At 48.2% G+C, this 15,758-nt stretch overlaps 6 protein-coding genes across 6 annotated transcripts in view; 3 read left to right on the top strand and 3 right to left on the bottom strand.

Annotated features, from left to right (window-relative positions):
- Positions 1-4,292: 4,292 nt before the first annotated feature.
- BDW43DRAFT_320552 (ketopantoate reductase PanE/ApbA-domain-containing protein) lies at positions 4,293-7,433 on the top strand (the record flags this gene model as incomplete). Its single annotated transcript, XM_032049096.1, has 5 exons — positions 4,293-4,861; positions 5,012-5,132; positions 5,189-5,229; positions 5,308-5,737; positions 5,798-7,433. The coding sequence occupies exons 1-5, from the start codon at positions 4,828-4,830 to the stop codon at positions 7,431-7,433; spliced, it is 2,262 nt and encodes a 753-aa protein (XP_031898737.1). The 5' UTR covers positions 4,293-4,827.
- A 1,160-nt stretch (positions 7,434-8,593) lies between these two features.
- BDW43DRAFT_129124 (DASH complex subunit HSK3 family protein) lies at positions 8,594-9,250 on the top strand. Its single transcript, XM_032038162.1, has 2 exons — positions 8,594-9,032; positions 9,141-9,250. Exon 1 carries the CDS (start codon positions 8,691-8,693, stop codon positions 8,997-8,999), a length of 309 nt encoding a protein of 102 aa, XP_031898736.1. The 5' UTR covers positions 8,594-8,690; the 3' UTR covers positions 9,000-9,032; positions 9,141-9,250.
- Positions 9,201-10,127, bottom strand: BDW43DRAFT_312525 (histidine phosphatase family protein; the record flags this gene model as incomplete). Its single annotated transcript, XM_032047383.1, has 4 exons — positions 9,201-9,267; positions 9,325-9,537; positions 9,610-9,873; positions 9,952-10,127. 4 exons carry the CDS (start codon positions 10,125-10,127, stop codon positions 9,201-9,203), a joined length of 720 nt encoding a protein of 239 aa, XP_031898735.1.
- A 161-nt stretch (positions 10,128-10,288) lies between these two features.
- BDW43DRAFT_320548 (HNH endonuclease signature motif containing protein) lies at positions 10,289-11,822 on the bottom strand (the record flags this gene model as incomplete). Its single annotated transcript, XM_032049095.1, has 4 exons — positions 10,289-10,827; positions 10,894-11,064; positions 11,112-11,389; positions 11,450-11,822. The coding sequence occupies 4 exons, from the start codon at positions 11,820-11,822 to the stop codon at positions 10,507-10,509; spliced, it is 1,143 nt and encodes a 380-aa protein (XP_031898734.1). The 3' UTR covers positions 10,289-10,506.
- Positions 11,823-11,845: 23 nt separating this feature from the next.
- On the top strand, positions 11,846-13,264 carry BDW43DRAFT_312523 (uncharacterized protein; the record flags this gene model as incomplete). Its single annotated transcript, XM_032047382.1, has 2 exons — positions 11,846-11,973; positions 12,916-13,264. The coding sequence occupies 2 exons, from the start codon at positions 11,846-11,848 to the stop codon at positions 13,262-13,264; spliced, it is 477 nt and encodes a 158-aa protein (XP_031898733.1).
- Positions 13,265-13,877: 613 nt separating this feature from the next.
- Positions 13,878-15,758, bottom strand: part of BDW43DRAFT_280947 (pyridoxal phosphate-dependent transferase) — a 2,271-nt gene continuing 390 nt past the window's right edge. Inside the window, exons 2-5 of the mRNA XM_032042451.1 lie at positions 15,601-15,699; positions 14,928-15,545; positions 14,515-14,853; positions 13,878-14,451 (exon numbers count right to left, since the gene is read on the bottom strand). Of these exons, the coding sequence (XP_031898732.1) occupies positions 13,902-14,451; positions 14,515-14,853; positions 14,928-15,463 (1,425 nt within the window). The 5' untranslated portion in view covers positions 15,464-15,545; positions 15,601-15,699 and the 3' untranslated portion in view covers positions 13,878-13,901. The remainder of the gene's footprint in view (positions 14,452-14,514; positions 14,854-14,927; positions 15,546-15,600; positions 15,700-15,758) is intronic.

Below are 15,758 nucleotides of genomic sequence, written 5' to 3'. Positions count from 1 at the left end.
TCTTACCCCTTTGGGTCCCGTTGTTTGCGGTCAACCCTTTTGTCTTCCCGTTGATCGCTATTAAAATTTGCACTTACAATGATTACCCCGACGCAATCAGCTTGCCCACGCGCGTCAGTGACTAACTACTCCGTACCAGTCACTCACCGGATTAACGATAGTGGTGGTTCCACACTTTCATTTTTGGCCCACAGAAGAAGTACAGTAGCGTATCGTGGCGGTGCCGCCTTCTGCCCCCATGAACTTAACTAACCTAATCAAATCAATTTAATCTAATACCTTTTTTTTTGGCTCCACGTATTGAATTGGACGCAATTAAGCTTCGCGAATGGGTGAGACTTGGGATTGAGTCTTTGACGATCATTTTGTGCCACCGCGCCGCCGCGGGGGAATAATGGCGAAGTCAATCAATATCTTGGATGTTCGCCGATGATTTCATTTATGACGTATTGTAGACTATTAGGGGCACGTTGGGGGTTGTTTCTGATGGAGGGTATTTCCTTTTGTTTTCTGTATGACAGGTCGAAAGCGGGTTGCTGCGTGTTGTAAGATGGGGACTTATCCTTTTTTTCATTTCTTCTTTTTTTCACCTTCTTTTTGGGCGTTAGGAAGAAAAAGGAAGACGACATGGATGTTTGTTCCTAGACTGGTTTAGTGAGGGTGAGGACCAAGGCGAGGTGTGGCTGGGAGGGCTGTTGATGGACATTCTTGAGTGGGTTTAAAGGGAGGGGGGAAAGTTGTGGTCGGTTATTTTTATTTTTATATTTTTTCATTCCTCTCCTATCCGACACCAATACTAACTGGAATCGGTCAAACTGGCCCGATTCAACACTCATTAAGTCCATATTCCAGGCAGCGTTGAATGTACAGATAAGCTGTAACTGTACTTTTTAGTACTACTGGAAGTACTTCAGTATCTATCGGCTGGCTTGATGGATGCTGTGACTAGCCTCAAAGCGGCAATTCTTCCCGCCGCTTTTGAGGACAAGACAAGACTAAGGCCGTGTGGCTTGAAATTGGTTTCCTGTTTTTGCGGATGCCTAAGACATTCGAAGGCATGGCGTTTTACTGTGTAACACTGTAACTGTTATATCCAAGGCGTATGTCTTACGTGCATGAGAGTGGTGCATACGGATGTAACCAAGACGCCAGGTGTTTTATCTTCCCTGTAGTCTCTGTCTGGGCTGGGAAAACTAAGCAGTCTTGGGGGGACCGACTCGATCGATCGGGGGCGAATAGATGTGGGGCTGGTGAATGGTTACCCAGTGTTTGCGTTATATCCCACTGCTGAGGTGTCCTGCTACGTATGCCGTCTGGAGTTCGGTGGAAGAGAGAGAGAGAGAGAGAGAGAGGAGGGGGAGGGGGTGGTGGTGGTGCTGAATTGCAGAGAATGCTCATGGTATTGAAGTCGGCGGCCAAATGCAGTCGTCACGGGATTTTCACCACCAATTCGGCCATGATGTTGTGTAACTACATAAATACTAGTACATGGAATGTGTTGTTTTATGCAATGGGCCTGTCTCATTTTATTAACAGCCTTCTGAAGAGGACTATTCGGGTTTTAGCCGCAACCATCAGACCATGATTGCCGCAAGCGTACGGAGTACATTCTTCGGCTGTTGCGACTTTCTCAATTTCATCACAAAGGCAATGTTGAAGTACGTACTTGAGGAGATCAGAATTCAATCTTTCTCCCCCCGCTATTATTGGAAGATTGATATGTACCTGGCCCACTGGGTGGTTCCATAGATAGAAACAGGCACTAAAGATAGAGGAACATGATTCGTCCTCCGGGGCAACTAGAGTACCACGCTAGATTTCGCCAAGAATGGGGACCCACCGGCGATGTTTGAACAATCGGCTTGATCGGCGTCTTCAAAGGTCTGGACCATGGTTTCCAAATTGTTTTGGAACTTTTTTCCCTCTCATATCTGATGGTCGAGTCATAGGTTGTGTATTGTACAGTTCTTCTTTGTTTTTTTGTTCGGACGTGATATGGATGTTGGTGAATACGCGGAGGATTAGAGTCCTGCTAAATCATAAATACTTACCAGCGACAAGAGTTCGCTGTTACTTATGCAAGTCGACTGATTATTAACTGACTCCCCCATCCTCCACCATTGTTTCAATTAATTTCGGACCTAGGGAAGGAGCACCATGAAAAAGACCCGAAACAAGCCCTTGGCTTCTTTGCATAGGTTTCCTTCCCCATCTCTGCGTGGTTCTCAATCCCACTCCAAACAATGGCCTTTTGAGGGCCAAACAATGCCCAACCACATGGGAGATCTTCCATGCGCTCGTCCCGACTCTGAAGTTTATCTGGAAGACTTCCGTGCCTGGCAGGATGTAACTAACATGCATTCATGCACTGCAGGCCATAAGTAGTAAGGCGAAGTAGCTATCATACATGAATCACGAGTTGTCACTGCAAACAGCCTGTATGGCCTTAGTCATCGGACCCTGGAATTGTCGATCGATCCCTGCTCCAGTGGCATGCCGGAAGGAATCAACACCGCCTCCCCCTTCCCGAAAGGTGTGATTTCCGATCTGGGATGGGATATCCCTTCTTCCCACGGATGAAGGATAAGATTAAGTTAGAGTTGATATTGGTTCGGCAATGAAGAAAGGGATTAGCTTGTGTGTATCTCCCCAATTGAGGGGCTGGAATTAGTAGAAAGCTAAAGGAACAACATATACGGTGATAGCCGTGATTTTAGACATGATACGGGACATATCATTGTGAAGCTCTGTTACACACAGACTCAGTTTCATGGTCATGGGTAATTTTCTTGCGAGAAAATTGTGACTGGTGATTTTAATTGTGGAGGGTGAGGTGACACTTCTGGTGTCAGTGGCTTCTTTGTTCAATGATGGTGCAACCTTGAGCGCGGACTCTTTGCCGTTTTGTAGTGGTTCAACCTGGACGGCATTTTCTGTATATTGTGGGAAGATGAACGGATGGGGTGAAGGATGGAGAGGGACGAGCTGCTTATATTATGTCTCAGGGCGAGGGGGATATGATATGGATTCATGGACGACCCCATTAGTTCTAGTTTTCAGTTCGTATCGGGTTCCTGTGTTGGACCTTATTCTAGCTGGTTACTAGAATCGGGTTAGTTGTGGGCGCTATGGTGAAAGGAAGTCAGGCTAAGCGCGAGAAGTACTTGGTAAATCCATGATTCAATCCCGACTAGTTGACGAGCTTCTCCATCAACTCCCCCAGAGACCAATCCAATGTCGCCGAGGCCGATTACTAGCGGATGAATCCCGGTTTTCTGACCTCGACCATCCAACAAACGATGTGGGTTCGGGTGGATGTGGTCAACGGGAGGATGTGCAGCTGCGGCCGATTGGGTGATTCCTGTATCATGGTTGGCTCCAACTAACTCGAGTGGGTGTTGTCGTGTCTCATGAATCATCCACTATAATCAATTTCAATTGACTTTTTTTTTTCCCTTTCCTTTCTGTAAAGGTGATGACGATGGTGACGATGTCTCTCCGTCCTTAGGAGGGTATAGTTACTTTCTCTATCTTTAGAGCTAATATCGAATTGCGGGTATAGATAGATTTAAGCAGAAAGAAGTAGAAAGAAGACGATTATTGATTGATTTCTATTATTATGTACATAATATATTTGTTCTACTGTGAGATGTGTTAAATTAGGTAAGGATTAATAGGAACTGGAACCCAGAAAAAGAACAGGGAAGGGAGTAAGTAGTATTGTTAGTTATGCCCATGGTTCTCAACCATCAGAAATCCCCCGTTTCGCCTCCTAAATAAGATTAAAAATAAACGGACGAAAGAGAAAAATCCTTTTTCTGTTTATTATAAAAAAAAAAATAAATAGAGGGGGAAAAGAAATGGAACAATGACCATCCATACATAGTCGTAGTATTATTTAAATCTGATATTATTATTTCTTTCTCTCTGACTTATCTTCTCCATTTCCGATAGAAGCGGAATTAATGAATATGACTCCGGTCTGTACGGGAATAAGTCACTCGAATATTTTGATCTGATCTGATTTTAATTTTGATTACTATCACTATTATTATTATTATTATTATTTGATTTGGGATTTTTCTTTTCTTTTTTTTCTTTCTCCCCCCCTTAACATTCATTCCATTTCCATATAGCCTGCGACTGTATTCGCTTGCAGAGTCCTCCCCCCTCTCCGTTGACAGTCATTCGTCTCCCTGCGCTCCGTTTCCGGTTCGAGCCCTGGCGGGGGATCCACGACCGTTAAGACCTGTTGGTGATTGCAAAAAAAAAAAAAAAAAAAAAAAAAGAAAAGAAAAAAAAAGATAACTTTACAGATTCTGCTCCATAGGCTTACTTTGGGCTGCCTTTCCGCCCAGAGCTGGCACATCTTCCATCAAAACCAACTATTCTGCATCCGTCCATCGAATCTCTCACTCTCACTCCCCCCCTCTACCTCTTTTCCCTTTTCCTTCCCTCATCCCCTTTCACTATACTACTGTCTCTCTCTCTCTTTCTCCTTCTCTCCCTACGGTCAATCTCTCCTTTCGTTTGGTTCCTTTCCTCGATCCCCTTTCCATTTTTAATTGTCCTGTGGTGATTCCCCTTACTTTCGTTTTCTTTAGTCCTTTTCCTTATCGCAAGAGTCCTTTTTTTTCTTTTTGAATCATCGCGAATTCGCCCTGGCTTCGGTCGTGATATTGCGCTCTTTCGTCCCGTGGTAGGCAGCGTCAATCGCGCCTCCAGTCGTTGTCCTGGAGTTTCATTCTCCCAGATAAATCTCGTTTCTCGCCTTTATTTCGACTCTGGGTTGGCGGGAGAGCTTCCTTCCATATTTGATTGCTAATTATGGCTCCTCCGCCGCGCTTGCGCATTTTATCAGGTTCGTACTTGTATAACCCTCGGGAAAGCGTGTTGCAATCTGCCTTTGATGACAGATCTCCTGTCATTTTAATAAACGGGCCCTTTTGCAACTGAAAATTACCCGCCAAAACTTTCAGAATGGGCCGTCATCTAACGAGACTCTGTTTAGTCGGCAGCAATGCTATCTCGGCTTTCCTGTCGTGGAGACTTCAGGCGACAACCTCCTGCGATGTGACACTGGTCTGGAAATCTGGTTACGAAGCAGTATCCCAATATGGAGTATCCTTCAAGTACGTCGCTCTGGTATCCCGGTGCTTCCGAGCGATTCGTTAATATGGTGATTTAGGTCGAAAGCTTTCGGCAATGAGCGTTTTAAACCCCGTCACGGTGAGTCAAGTGGTTATCCCCTGCTGCGTACGGTCTTTGTTCTCTGGTCGGACACTGATTGTAAGCCCTTCGAGACAGTTGTTCGGACACCCGAAGATGCTGCATCTCGCGAGAATGCATTTGACTACGTTATCTTATGCGTCAAGGCACTTCCCGATGTTTACGACCTGGCAGCCGTCATCGAATCCGTCGTTACCCCTCAACATACGTGTATTCTCGTAAACACGACGAACACACTAGGAGTAGAATCACACTTGGAGCAGCGCTTTCCTACAAACGTCGTTCTTTCGCTTGTGTCAGGAGTGGAAATCTCTCAGATTGGAGCCAGCGAATTTGAGCATCTGAACTCATCGGAGATCTGGGTGGGTGCGACACATAAACAGACCAGTATTCCTTCCTCGATTCAAAATGATATGGCGGCTGCGCTGGCGATGACACTGGCTTCTGGTCAAGTCGACTGCAAAGTATCCGAAAACATCAGACAGGAACAATTCGATCGTATGATAGGGTGAGTTGTGATAGAGGTTTCTTTCGAAGAATTTCAGTCTCGCTAACTACGATGCTACAGGCCTATCGCTTTTTACCCCACCAGTGTAATGTTCGAAACCTCCAACCACGCACAACTTCTCGAGAAGGTCGGAGTCCGCCAGCTTGTGTTGGATATCATCGAGGAGCTTCTTCAGCTGGCACGTGCGAACGCGTGCTCTTTCCCAAGTGACTTCGCTCAGAAGACGATCGAGACGATGACCGCTAACGGTGCACCGAATACGATGTATCAGGATTTCCAGTCGCGCCGTCCCATGGAAATAGAGACGTATCTTGGATCTCCGGTCAAATTGGCGACTGAATCAGGTGTTCGTGTCCCGCGGATCGAGACTCTCTATGCAGTTCTTCATCATGTCAATGCCATGAATTTGAGTAAGCCCCGGACAAATGAATCTCCCCCACCGGTACTGGCTCAACCACCACCACGGATGTCTTCGGCACCTCCGCCGAGAGGTATGAATGGTCCTATGCGTGGCGGTAGAACCCCCTCCGGAATGATGCCTAGACGCGGGCCTCCTCCACCGGGTATGTCTAGGCCTCCGAGCGCACAGCCTCAAGCGGCCAGAATGCCTCCTCGTGATCCATCATTGGAAGGACTTGAGGAGTTCAGTCACCTCGTCATGTATGATGACGCTGCTTCAGCCGCGGCTGTAGCCGCAGAGAATGGGCTACCTCAGAACGGCACTAACGGCTATCCTGATATGCCCCCTGGGCCTCCATCTTCCGCAGCAGACCTGGCTTTAAGGGAACGAGAACTGGCGATCCGACAGCGCGAATTACAGATTAGGGAGCAGGAAATGGGCATGCGTCGAGGAGGCCCTCGACGCCCTCCACCTCCGAGATCAACGTTTGATGAGGAGGACGAAGATGATTATTTCGACCCAATGGATGCGTTACCCATCCCATCAATCGATCCGGACCAAGTGGATATGTTGAGTCTCACATCACGACGGGCAAAGAAATCGGCTCCTAGCGCCAGCCAATTCCGTAAAAACCCCGAAATCACTGTAAATAACGGCGGCGGCGGTGGCAGCAGGCCCGGGTCGTCTTTCAGTCGATACTTTGGAGGAAGGAAACGTACCAGCGATAGGATCATGCAGGAAATCCCTGGTCTTCACGATTCTCTCATGGACAATCCTATGATGGCATACTCATCTAATCGCTACGGAGCGGTTGACAGAAATCATATTCAGGCGGGATCGCGTGCCAACTCGCTGACAGCCAGCCGAATGGGTGACTACCCGCCACATCCTTATCCAACGAGCAGGAGGAACAGCCAATCTCCGGCGACTCCTCCGTATGGCCCACTCGGCCCTCGAATGGGCCGACCATCAACCTCTCAAGATCAAAGCTTAGGCCCACCGAGCGGTCCTCGAGGCGGCCAACCCTCGCCGCCCGGACACATGCGGGCGCCGGTCCCTAGACACCCGCCTGGACAAGGTAATGCGGTAGGTCCGCAGCAAGTTGAGCAACATTATGGGGTGAGCAACTCGTCTTTAGCCAAGGGCACTCCCAAGCATAGAAGTCTGACCGGAAGTGCGAGCGCCAGCGCGGAGAGTGGTGATAGCGGGGCCAGTGCGAATATTGATTCGGAAACCTCGGCCCATAGCAGCCAAATTAGCTTGAATACCCAACAAGCTGCGACGCCCGTTCGTTGACCGACACAGCCCGCCGTACTCCGTCCCTCCCTTCACTAAACGCTGAGCTCCAGAGCCCTGTTCTATACGTACTCGTCTGGTTACTTCCTGTTCCATTCTTTCCCCCTCTGGTTCGCAGCCGCCGCCCGTGGGGATCCCACTTGGCTTTGTACAAGATTTTCTTTTTAATAAGATACTTGGCAAGGAGGGTAGGAGCGGACTGAAACTTTATATTCTTGTTCAGTTCATTACATATACATCAAGGGACATACGGGACATCTTCTCGTTTTATGCTACTGCTTTGGAGTGGTCGGGCGCGCGTGTTACATGTGGTTGTTTACTTTCCCTTTTTAACTCTTTTCTCTTCGTGGCATTCTCTATTTTAATGAAGGCGAGCCCGAAAGCTCGATCCGACAAGTATGATTTGACTTCTTGCAATTATACCACAAACATCCATTTTCAGTCGCCCACGACTCATCTCATTTTCTTTGGCCTTCTTACTGCATGAAAGAATGTTGTACACTACCTTCTAGTGGGCTTCTTATTTCCTTGTATCTCCAACATCATCATCTCCACTGTTTTGTGACATGCATGCTCTCCTTTGACTCATTTCCTTTTTTTCTTTCCATCCTTGTCCTCAGCCATTCTGTCTGCTTTGTACATGGGCTCTGGTGTGGAGCATCCTAGTAGCCCTGTGATCTCTACGTTCGTGGTCTGGTTTCTGGCGCATAAAAAAAGAGCAGGAGTCTGATTTATTCGGTTGATTGAGTGATCAGAGTTGGCGTGGGTTCGCGTTCTTGCAAGATATTGATGAGAAAGCCGAGATGAAGTCTTGACACGGCGGCTATTTATTCGATTAGGACCATGTCATTGACAATCAACGAGACTTGAAGCTCGCATGATACATAGATGGTTATCCTGCCATGTCACGACGAGTGTTTTGAATGATCCAAACGTTTGCATAACCGAGACAAGGGAGGCTGTCTGATGTATAGTCAAGTGTATGGTGTTGTACATGCATATTAGAGGAACGATAGAAGTTATTTGCTCCAATCCAGCGGATCGTTCCTTTTCTGTTCCTCATCCGTAGCTCCACGTGACCGACCTGGATCCCCAAAGCGACGCCCCACTGATTGTGTAAACAAACCTGAATCCATCTCCTTCAACTTATTTCAAGTCAGGAAAAGAAATTGCGATCTGTGTGCCTCAAAACATAAACAAGCCTGTACAATTATCTATCAAAAAAAAAAATTAAACAAACCGACACACCGGTCCACAATGCCTCCTGCCCATCACTACAGCCACCCACAATCACTCCCCCGCCATTCCATGCTTCCTCCATCTTCGACCGCTGCCACTGGCCCTTCCTCTATGTCCGCCGCCAAGACTCGGCAGTATGCCAATTTACAGGCTCAGTTAGAACAGCTGAATGCCAACCTGGCTGACACGCAAAACCTTCTCCGTATGACTTCTGTACAAGCGGAGGATATGCGCTTCTTGGGCGGCTATGTCGGGGCGCTCTTCATGGGGTCGGCCAAGGTGCTGGGAGAGGAGGGTGTCAAGAGCAATGCGGATAAGAAGGACTGAATTGTGATTATTTGGTAACCTGAGATCCATTGGGTGAGTCTATATTCCTTTTTCAATATATATATATATATATTTTGAGGTTTGCCCGGGTTGATCATTTAATTTAGTCTATTCTATTTACTGACTGGCGAATCCCGACAGATAGCCCTTGAAGATATCATGTTTGCGGGATACGAAGAGATGTCATTTGCAATCGCCCACCTAGTTCTCAACGACGAAGCCTCCTCCGAGGATGATGGCCGGTTCCTCGATGTTGTGATGCTCGTAACTGATACGATTAACAGCGGCTCGTTGGAAAAAAAATCGGTACTACAACAGGTCTTACCTCAGTGTGCCCACTCCTCCAGCTTCCAGAATCAGCGCTGTCTCAGTCAACGGCTTTCCAGTCCAACGCATGGCGAAAGCCCGTAGGATATGGCCGTGCGCGACAACAAGAACGTCTCCTTGTCCACTTTCACCGTTAAAACACGGACCGTGGAATTTCTTCCTGATATCAGCAATAAGGGCATCAAGTCGGCGGACAACATCTTCTGGGGATCTGGTTCATTCGATAGTAGTTAGCGAGCAAGTCTCACGTTAGTAAAAAGAGGGATTGATAATCATGACATACTCTCCACCGGGACATCCATCTCTCCAAATATCCCACGGTGCCTCCCCTTTCGCAGCCCTCATCTCTCTAATCTGCTTACTCGTCAACCCCTCGTAATCCCCGTAGTCCCATTCCCGAACAGCCTCCGTGACCTCGACCTTGGCTTCCGTCCGAATCGGTTCCTCATCCTCGGGCTTCCGCGCCTCCGTCCAAGGAAGTCTCTCTCTGCATCCGATCTCCAGCAACTCCAGCGTCCGCTGCGCACGAGCCCGCGGCGAAACATACCTATACAATTTCACCCCCAGTTAACACTATACGATCTACTGTTGAAATTTTTTAATAGAACAGGAAGGGAAATCATACACATGAGCCAGCTTTTTCGGCGCTATCAACCTGTCATTCCCGACCAGGGCTTTTCCTGTCGCTTTAATACGTTTCTCGCCGTTGGCTGTTAGCGGGAGATCTGTGGTGCCTGTGTGGCGGCCATTGAGGGACCATTCGGTCTCGCCGTGACGGATTATGAAGCAGCGGGGGGCCATTGCGAGTTATATATATATTATATATATAAATATTTTTCTGTACTTAGTGATGGAGAAGACAAGGTACTAACTGCAGTACATAAAGATAAAGGTAGGGATTGGCAGGTGGGGTATTGCGTCATGGGATTGGGTGGAGCTTGGAAATGGGGCGGTTATTGGGTGATGCTTAGCTGGTTTTTTATAAGCATTAGCTCTAGGGCGGCTGGTTTAGGAGTATACTCCATTTAACGATGATACGGTGAGCACAAGGCCAAAAACGGCTGCACTTCAGGCCTTTTTCAGCGTCTTGCTCACCAGCACGGTTCTTATCATCACGTGTGTCTATGCACACGGACGACCTAGCTACTGCCACCCTTGTTTCAGTCAGTCAAGGAGGTGATTATCCAGCAACGCGTTCCCATAGGCCAGCACGCAAAAAGTGTCCAATATCTGTTCCCCCATCCGCTCTGAGTAAATTGGGAGCACTGCCCTTGAGATCCTCCCACTTCCGAAAATTGCGCTCAATCACCTCTGCCATCCCTGATGCATTCAAGATCTCAGCAAGTCGGTAATGACAGTCTAAAAGGGCAGGGCTAGGGAGGTCCAGGTCTTGCGCATCATCTGCTTTCTTCAATTCAATATAGCCACTCTCAGGAAGTTGTTGTCTGTCCAAATTTGGGTATCTCCTGAAGACCTTAATTTCATAAATGTTATCACAATTCTAATTGCACATCTCTCTGTTAGCAAAACTAATAATAGTATATATCCCAGACCGTTGGCTACTTACAGTAGGCTTAAGAGCAATAGAGAATTTCCCAAATTGGGTATGGACAGAGTCTCGCAATGTTATTCCATTTGACAGGTTGTTGATGGTTTCAACATATACTCCCTGTTGCCGAACACGAGGGAAACAGCGCCAGAGCACCTCCCATGCACTTGAACTATCATTTGGTGGTTTCTAGCACTTGTCAGTATATGAATATTCATACACTGAGGACATATTACAGATGATTTGTCCCATGATGCATAAGAAAATGGAATAATATGTGCGCCTTCAGTAGGCCCAAAATTGATATCATCTGGACAGCCAAGCTTCTCCCAGTAGTCAGTGTCCATCTGGCTGGTTATGACGCAGCAATTGTGATCACGTCGGAGACAGAGATCCCGGAAGGCTGGATCACGAGTTTCTGGCTGTTTGAGTGTTGCGGCTACGGCCTCTACATTTGCTTGCCGTCTTGGATGTGGCGATTCTGTGACAGATTGTTGTTTAGAGCGAGCTTTCACTGCTCCCAAAGATTAACTAGAGATGCTTATTGCTTCAGACCAGTATTTCCTGGACTTACTAGGCACTGCAAGGCCAGTGAGTAGATTATGAAAAACATCATAGAGATCCTTGTCCGTAGTTGCATTTACAATATCCCTCGCTACGGATTCCCGGCCGCCTTCCGGTAACCACGTAATAAAAGCATCTAAGGATGGTTGGAGTATATGTTCGTGAACTCGATGTTCAGGCTGGTATTTTGCCAGCCTTTCCTTCGCTGCCGCTGCCAAGGACGGCCAAGTCGCCGAAGACTCAGTGTCAGTAGACATAATTGACAAGTCTCTCTGGAGTCGCTGTGATGAGCTTGCAGGCTTCGTCTCAAGACGTGCTGACCTTCGGCGAGGGGCCGAATTAGATGGAGATGCAGATCTCTGACGCTTTAAGCGGGGAGCCATGATTGGATGAAAACCTGGGCAGGATGAATGGTTGCAAAGAAGTGGAGGACCCACAATCGGGACAAAATGAAATGGCGCTATACCGGTATAGGAAGCACATTACTGGTCAAAAGCAGGCGGCCGTTTCCGGTGCCCCGCCCACCGTGTTTTTGTATACTCCTAGAACCATAGAGGAACTGTAATTGTATAAATTTCTGTATGTTATAGTATGATTCCATTAAGTACCATGCTGGATAGTTGCCTACAACGGCTTACCATAGCATTAATTCTGACCGGCTAGACATGCATATATCAGAAAATACTATCTCTAGAGTTGAATTGAGACCAAGATTTAAATCAGTACAGTGAAGCCGTTCAACTGTATTCGAAATATATGAATATGCTGCCTAGTGTCTGTTCCTCATAAAGGCTACTCTAAGGTTAGCTACCCAGAGTTCTGGAAGTATTATTGAAGTATAAATCCTAAGAGGATGGCTATACCTGATCTGGTAGACATAGGATGCACGTCTCTATTAGTGGATACGTAAAGACAAAAGCAATAGTCACAGCATCTATACATACTGTATATATCTCTGTAAATACAAGACCATGATTTCCTATTCACGTGGCTTACTTTCACCTTGCCTCCTAGAGCAGTATAGCGGCAAGATTAAACTGTGTCCTAATCATGCATCTCACCTTAAGACACAATATTCATATATTCATACACCTGATCTGTATTCCAAGGACTCCATTATCGATGACCCTCCAATAGGCAATTCTTTGTAGCCTATACTATGTACCCCTCCTCCCCACTTCATATCACAAAGACATATACCTCCCACCCATCCATACAAGCCATGCGGCATAAAACACTCCTCATATATCAACAAGGCGCATATAAATCAACACCTCCGCCTAGCTACATCCCCAGAATCTACATACACCTCAAGTAACCCAACAATCCCATCCTCACATAATACTCCTCCCTCCCACCACCCCAAACAATAGCCCTCTCGTCCCCCCTCTCCAAACCCCCAGTCTGGTTCACTACGTACATCCCCCCTTCAACCATACCCCCAAACAAACCAACCAACTAACCCCTGAAAAACAGTAACCGTGCCGGCACACCAGCCGGCCTCGGCAAATCCCTCGCCCAAAAAGTACACTCAGCAAACCACTCCCTAATCGCCACAGCCCATGCCCCTCCACCCTCACCTACCTCTCCCTCCAACGACCCCAACATCCTCAGGCTCCCCCTCGACGTAGCAAACCCTACCTCCATAACAACCGTCATAAACACTGCAGTGGCCCACTTCCACCGCATCGACATCGTAGTCAACAACGCCGGCATCAGCCTCATCGGGGACGCAGAGGGCATCCCAGATGAGGCACGGGGGGGTCCGAGAAACGAACTTCTGGGGTCCGGTGAATGTTGCCTGTGGGGCAGTGAGAGTGTTTAGGGATGTTAATAGATGTCTTTTGGTGGGGGGGGGGGGGGGGGGGGGGGGGGGGGGGGGGGGGGGGGGGGGGGGGGGGGGGTTGTGAGAAGGAGAGACAAGAAATGCTGATTGCTTAGTGGTAGTAAATTCGCACTGGAAGGGTATACAGAGTCGAGTGCGAAGGATATGTTTCCCTGAGTGGAATATCAGATTTCTGATTTTGGAGCAGGGGGCAGATTCTGCGGGTTACGGATAGACATCCAGCTTATATGGGGAAGGAGGGGCCTGTGGATCTGTTGGTTGGGTATTTGGGGGGCGTGAGATCTCAGCAGGGGTGGGCTGATCCGGATGATTGTGCGCGGATGCTCTTTGAGGTTGCTACGGGGCGGAGGGAGTTGCCGGGGAGATTAGTGTTGGGGGCTGATGCGTATCAGGTGATTAGGGAGGATGTGGAGAGGACGGTGGGGGAGATGGGGAGTGTGGGAGGGAAGTCGTTTAGGTGTACTGTGTTGGGGGAGGGGGAATCCTTGGGTGGGTTGAGTTAGGGCTAGCTTCTTTTAGTCATGGTTTGTATATTGCGCATTGAACGGAGACATAAACGTATTCCTTGATTGATAGAGCAATCTTTGGGGGGGGGGGGGTAAAGCATTAAGTTTGATCAGTTCCGAAGTTTCTTGGAATCGAATTCATCCACGCTCTTTAGTGCCTTTGCTGCTGCTTTCACGATCTGCTCTTGATCCTCCAGACCGACGCTGATCCGGATGATGTGCCGAGGCACGCCATGCTTTGCGACCTTGTCTTGATTCCAGTAGTTGGCTAGTTGAACATATGGGATTGCCAATGTGAAATTCGTTCCAAAGCTTGATCCCTTGCAGACATCAAAGACGTTGTAGAAATGCTCGGCTGTGCGCGGGTCGTGGAAGACGATGCTCATCACATTGCCGTAGCCGCCGTTCCTGCGCATGACACTTTTGTATAGGGCTGATGTTGGCGCGATGGATGGATGGTTTACTTCAGCGATTGCAGGATGGGCTTTGAACAGATCGACGAGTGGGAGGGCGTTTCTGTTGCATTGCTGAACGCGCCAGACGATATTCTGGCAGTTTTGTCGGATGGTGTCGAGGTCGAGAGGGAAATGGATGTTATCGTTTCTGGATAAAGTGGCATGAATGGCGTCGTAATGGCGGGAGTGGGAGTTGAGTACCAGGCTGAGAGAGAAGAGTTAGGAGTTTGATGCGTTGATAATAACAGATACTGGAAATTGTACTCACCCTCCACCAGTGACGTTCGAAGCACCGCTGAACGTCTTGGTTAGGCTAGACATCATGACGTCTACGTACGGAAGCGCATCGATATTGACATAGCCGGCAACGGTGTCATCGCAGGCGACAACGAAGCCGTACTTATCTGCCAGGGTACGAATCCGCTGCAGGTTTGGCGACGCCAAGGTGATATTGCTTGGCAGTTCACAGAATAACGCCTTGATCTTTTGGCCGGATTGCAGGAGGGTCTCCAATCGATCCAATTCCTCCTCGGTGCCGTATTTATAGGAGAGACATTCGGCCCATACACCTCGTCGGATGACGTCGACTGTCTCTGGGTATAGCCATCTGTAGGACATCTCATTAGAATTGGTCATTTCAAGGAGGTAACTTTGCACCGAGGTCCATTGTGAGATACCTACCCATACATGGCAACCTTGGACTCTGGCGAAGCTAAAGCCTCCGAGAGCGAGTATATAGCATTCATTCCAGTGGGATACAGGAAGATATCATCGGGGCTTACGGCTTTCCGTCCTGGTTGTTCAGACGTAGCCAGGTTTGCAAGGAATGATTTCACCTCATGCTTGTTAGCAACCGCGGCCCGCATCCAGGTAAGAGACCGCGGGATTTCGCCCCGGCACCTCTTCCTGGGAGATGGCGTGCGATATTCGATAACATCAGAGTCAGAGTCAAGATAGTCCAGTTCCTCCAGACAGAACTGCGCGTGGCGTGTGGATAGACCTGAGCCAGTGTCCCGCCAGAAGGCCATGGCCCCCTTCACCTGATCGGACGGGTATAAGACCGCAGCAAAGTTGGCCCAGTGCGCACTGGTATCTCCTAGATTTGACTCCAGAGGCATGACAAACCGGACTACCTCGACTGCTATCGGATTCTCGGACGGTAATTTCTTGATGGTTGTGGCGCATTGGCGAGCGTCAGTAGCAGAAGAGAATACCATGCAGTTGACAGTTGTGTCGGTAATCTGGAGTCGGCGTAGAACTGCATCGGAGAGATCGCGAATTGGTTTGTTGAGGTAGAACCTTGTGACGTATTTAGTTGATGCCGCTTCTTTGCGAGAGAGGGTATGTGGCTTACTTACCGTGGATAGCTCCATTCGAGTTGGTCTAGGAGCCATTTCTCCTTTCTGGACAATCCGATCACGGATTCCCATGTTGGGAGCGATACGCTAACGGCCTAATGAAAGGGGTTTAGTACTATCACACTCACTAAGAAGAGAGAAAAAAAAAAAAAAA

The sequence above is a fragment of the Aspergillus alliaceus genome (assembly GCF_009176365.1).
Source record: "Aspergillus alliaceus strain CBS 536.65 unplaced genomic scaffold BDW43scaffold_31, whole genome shotgun sequence".
In the NCBI taxonomy this organism is placed as follows: domain Eukaryota; kingdom Fungi; phylum Ascomycota; class Eurotiomycetes; order Eurotiales; family Aspergillaceae; genus Aspergillus; species Aspergillus alliaceus.
This window is presented reverse-complemented; position numbering and strand designations above follow the sequence as displayed.

Bases quoted from the DNA above. Each gene is read 5' to 3' on its own strand.
- BDW43DRAFT_129124 (XM_032038162.1), top strand. From the start codon at position 8,691: ATGCCTCCTGCCCATCACTACAGCCACCCACAATCACTCCCCCGCCAT.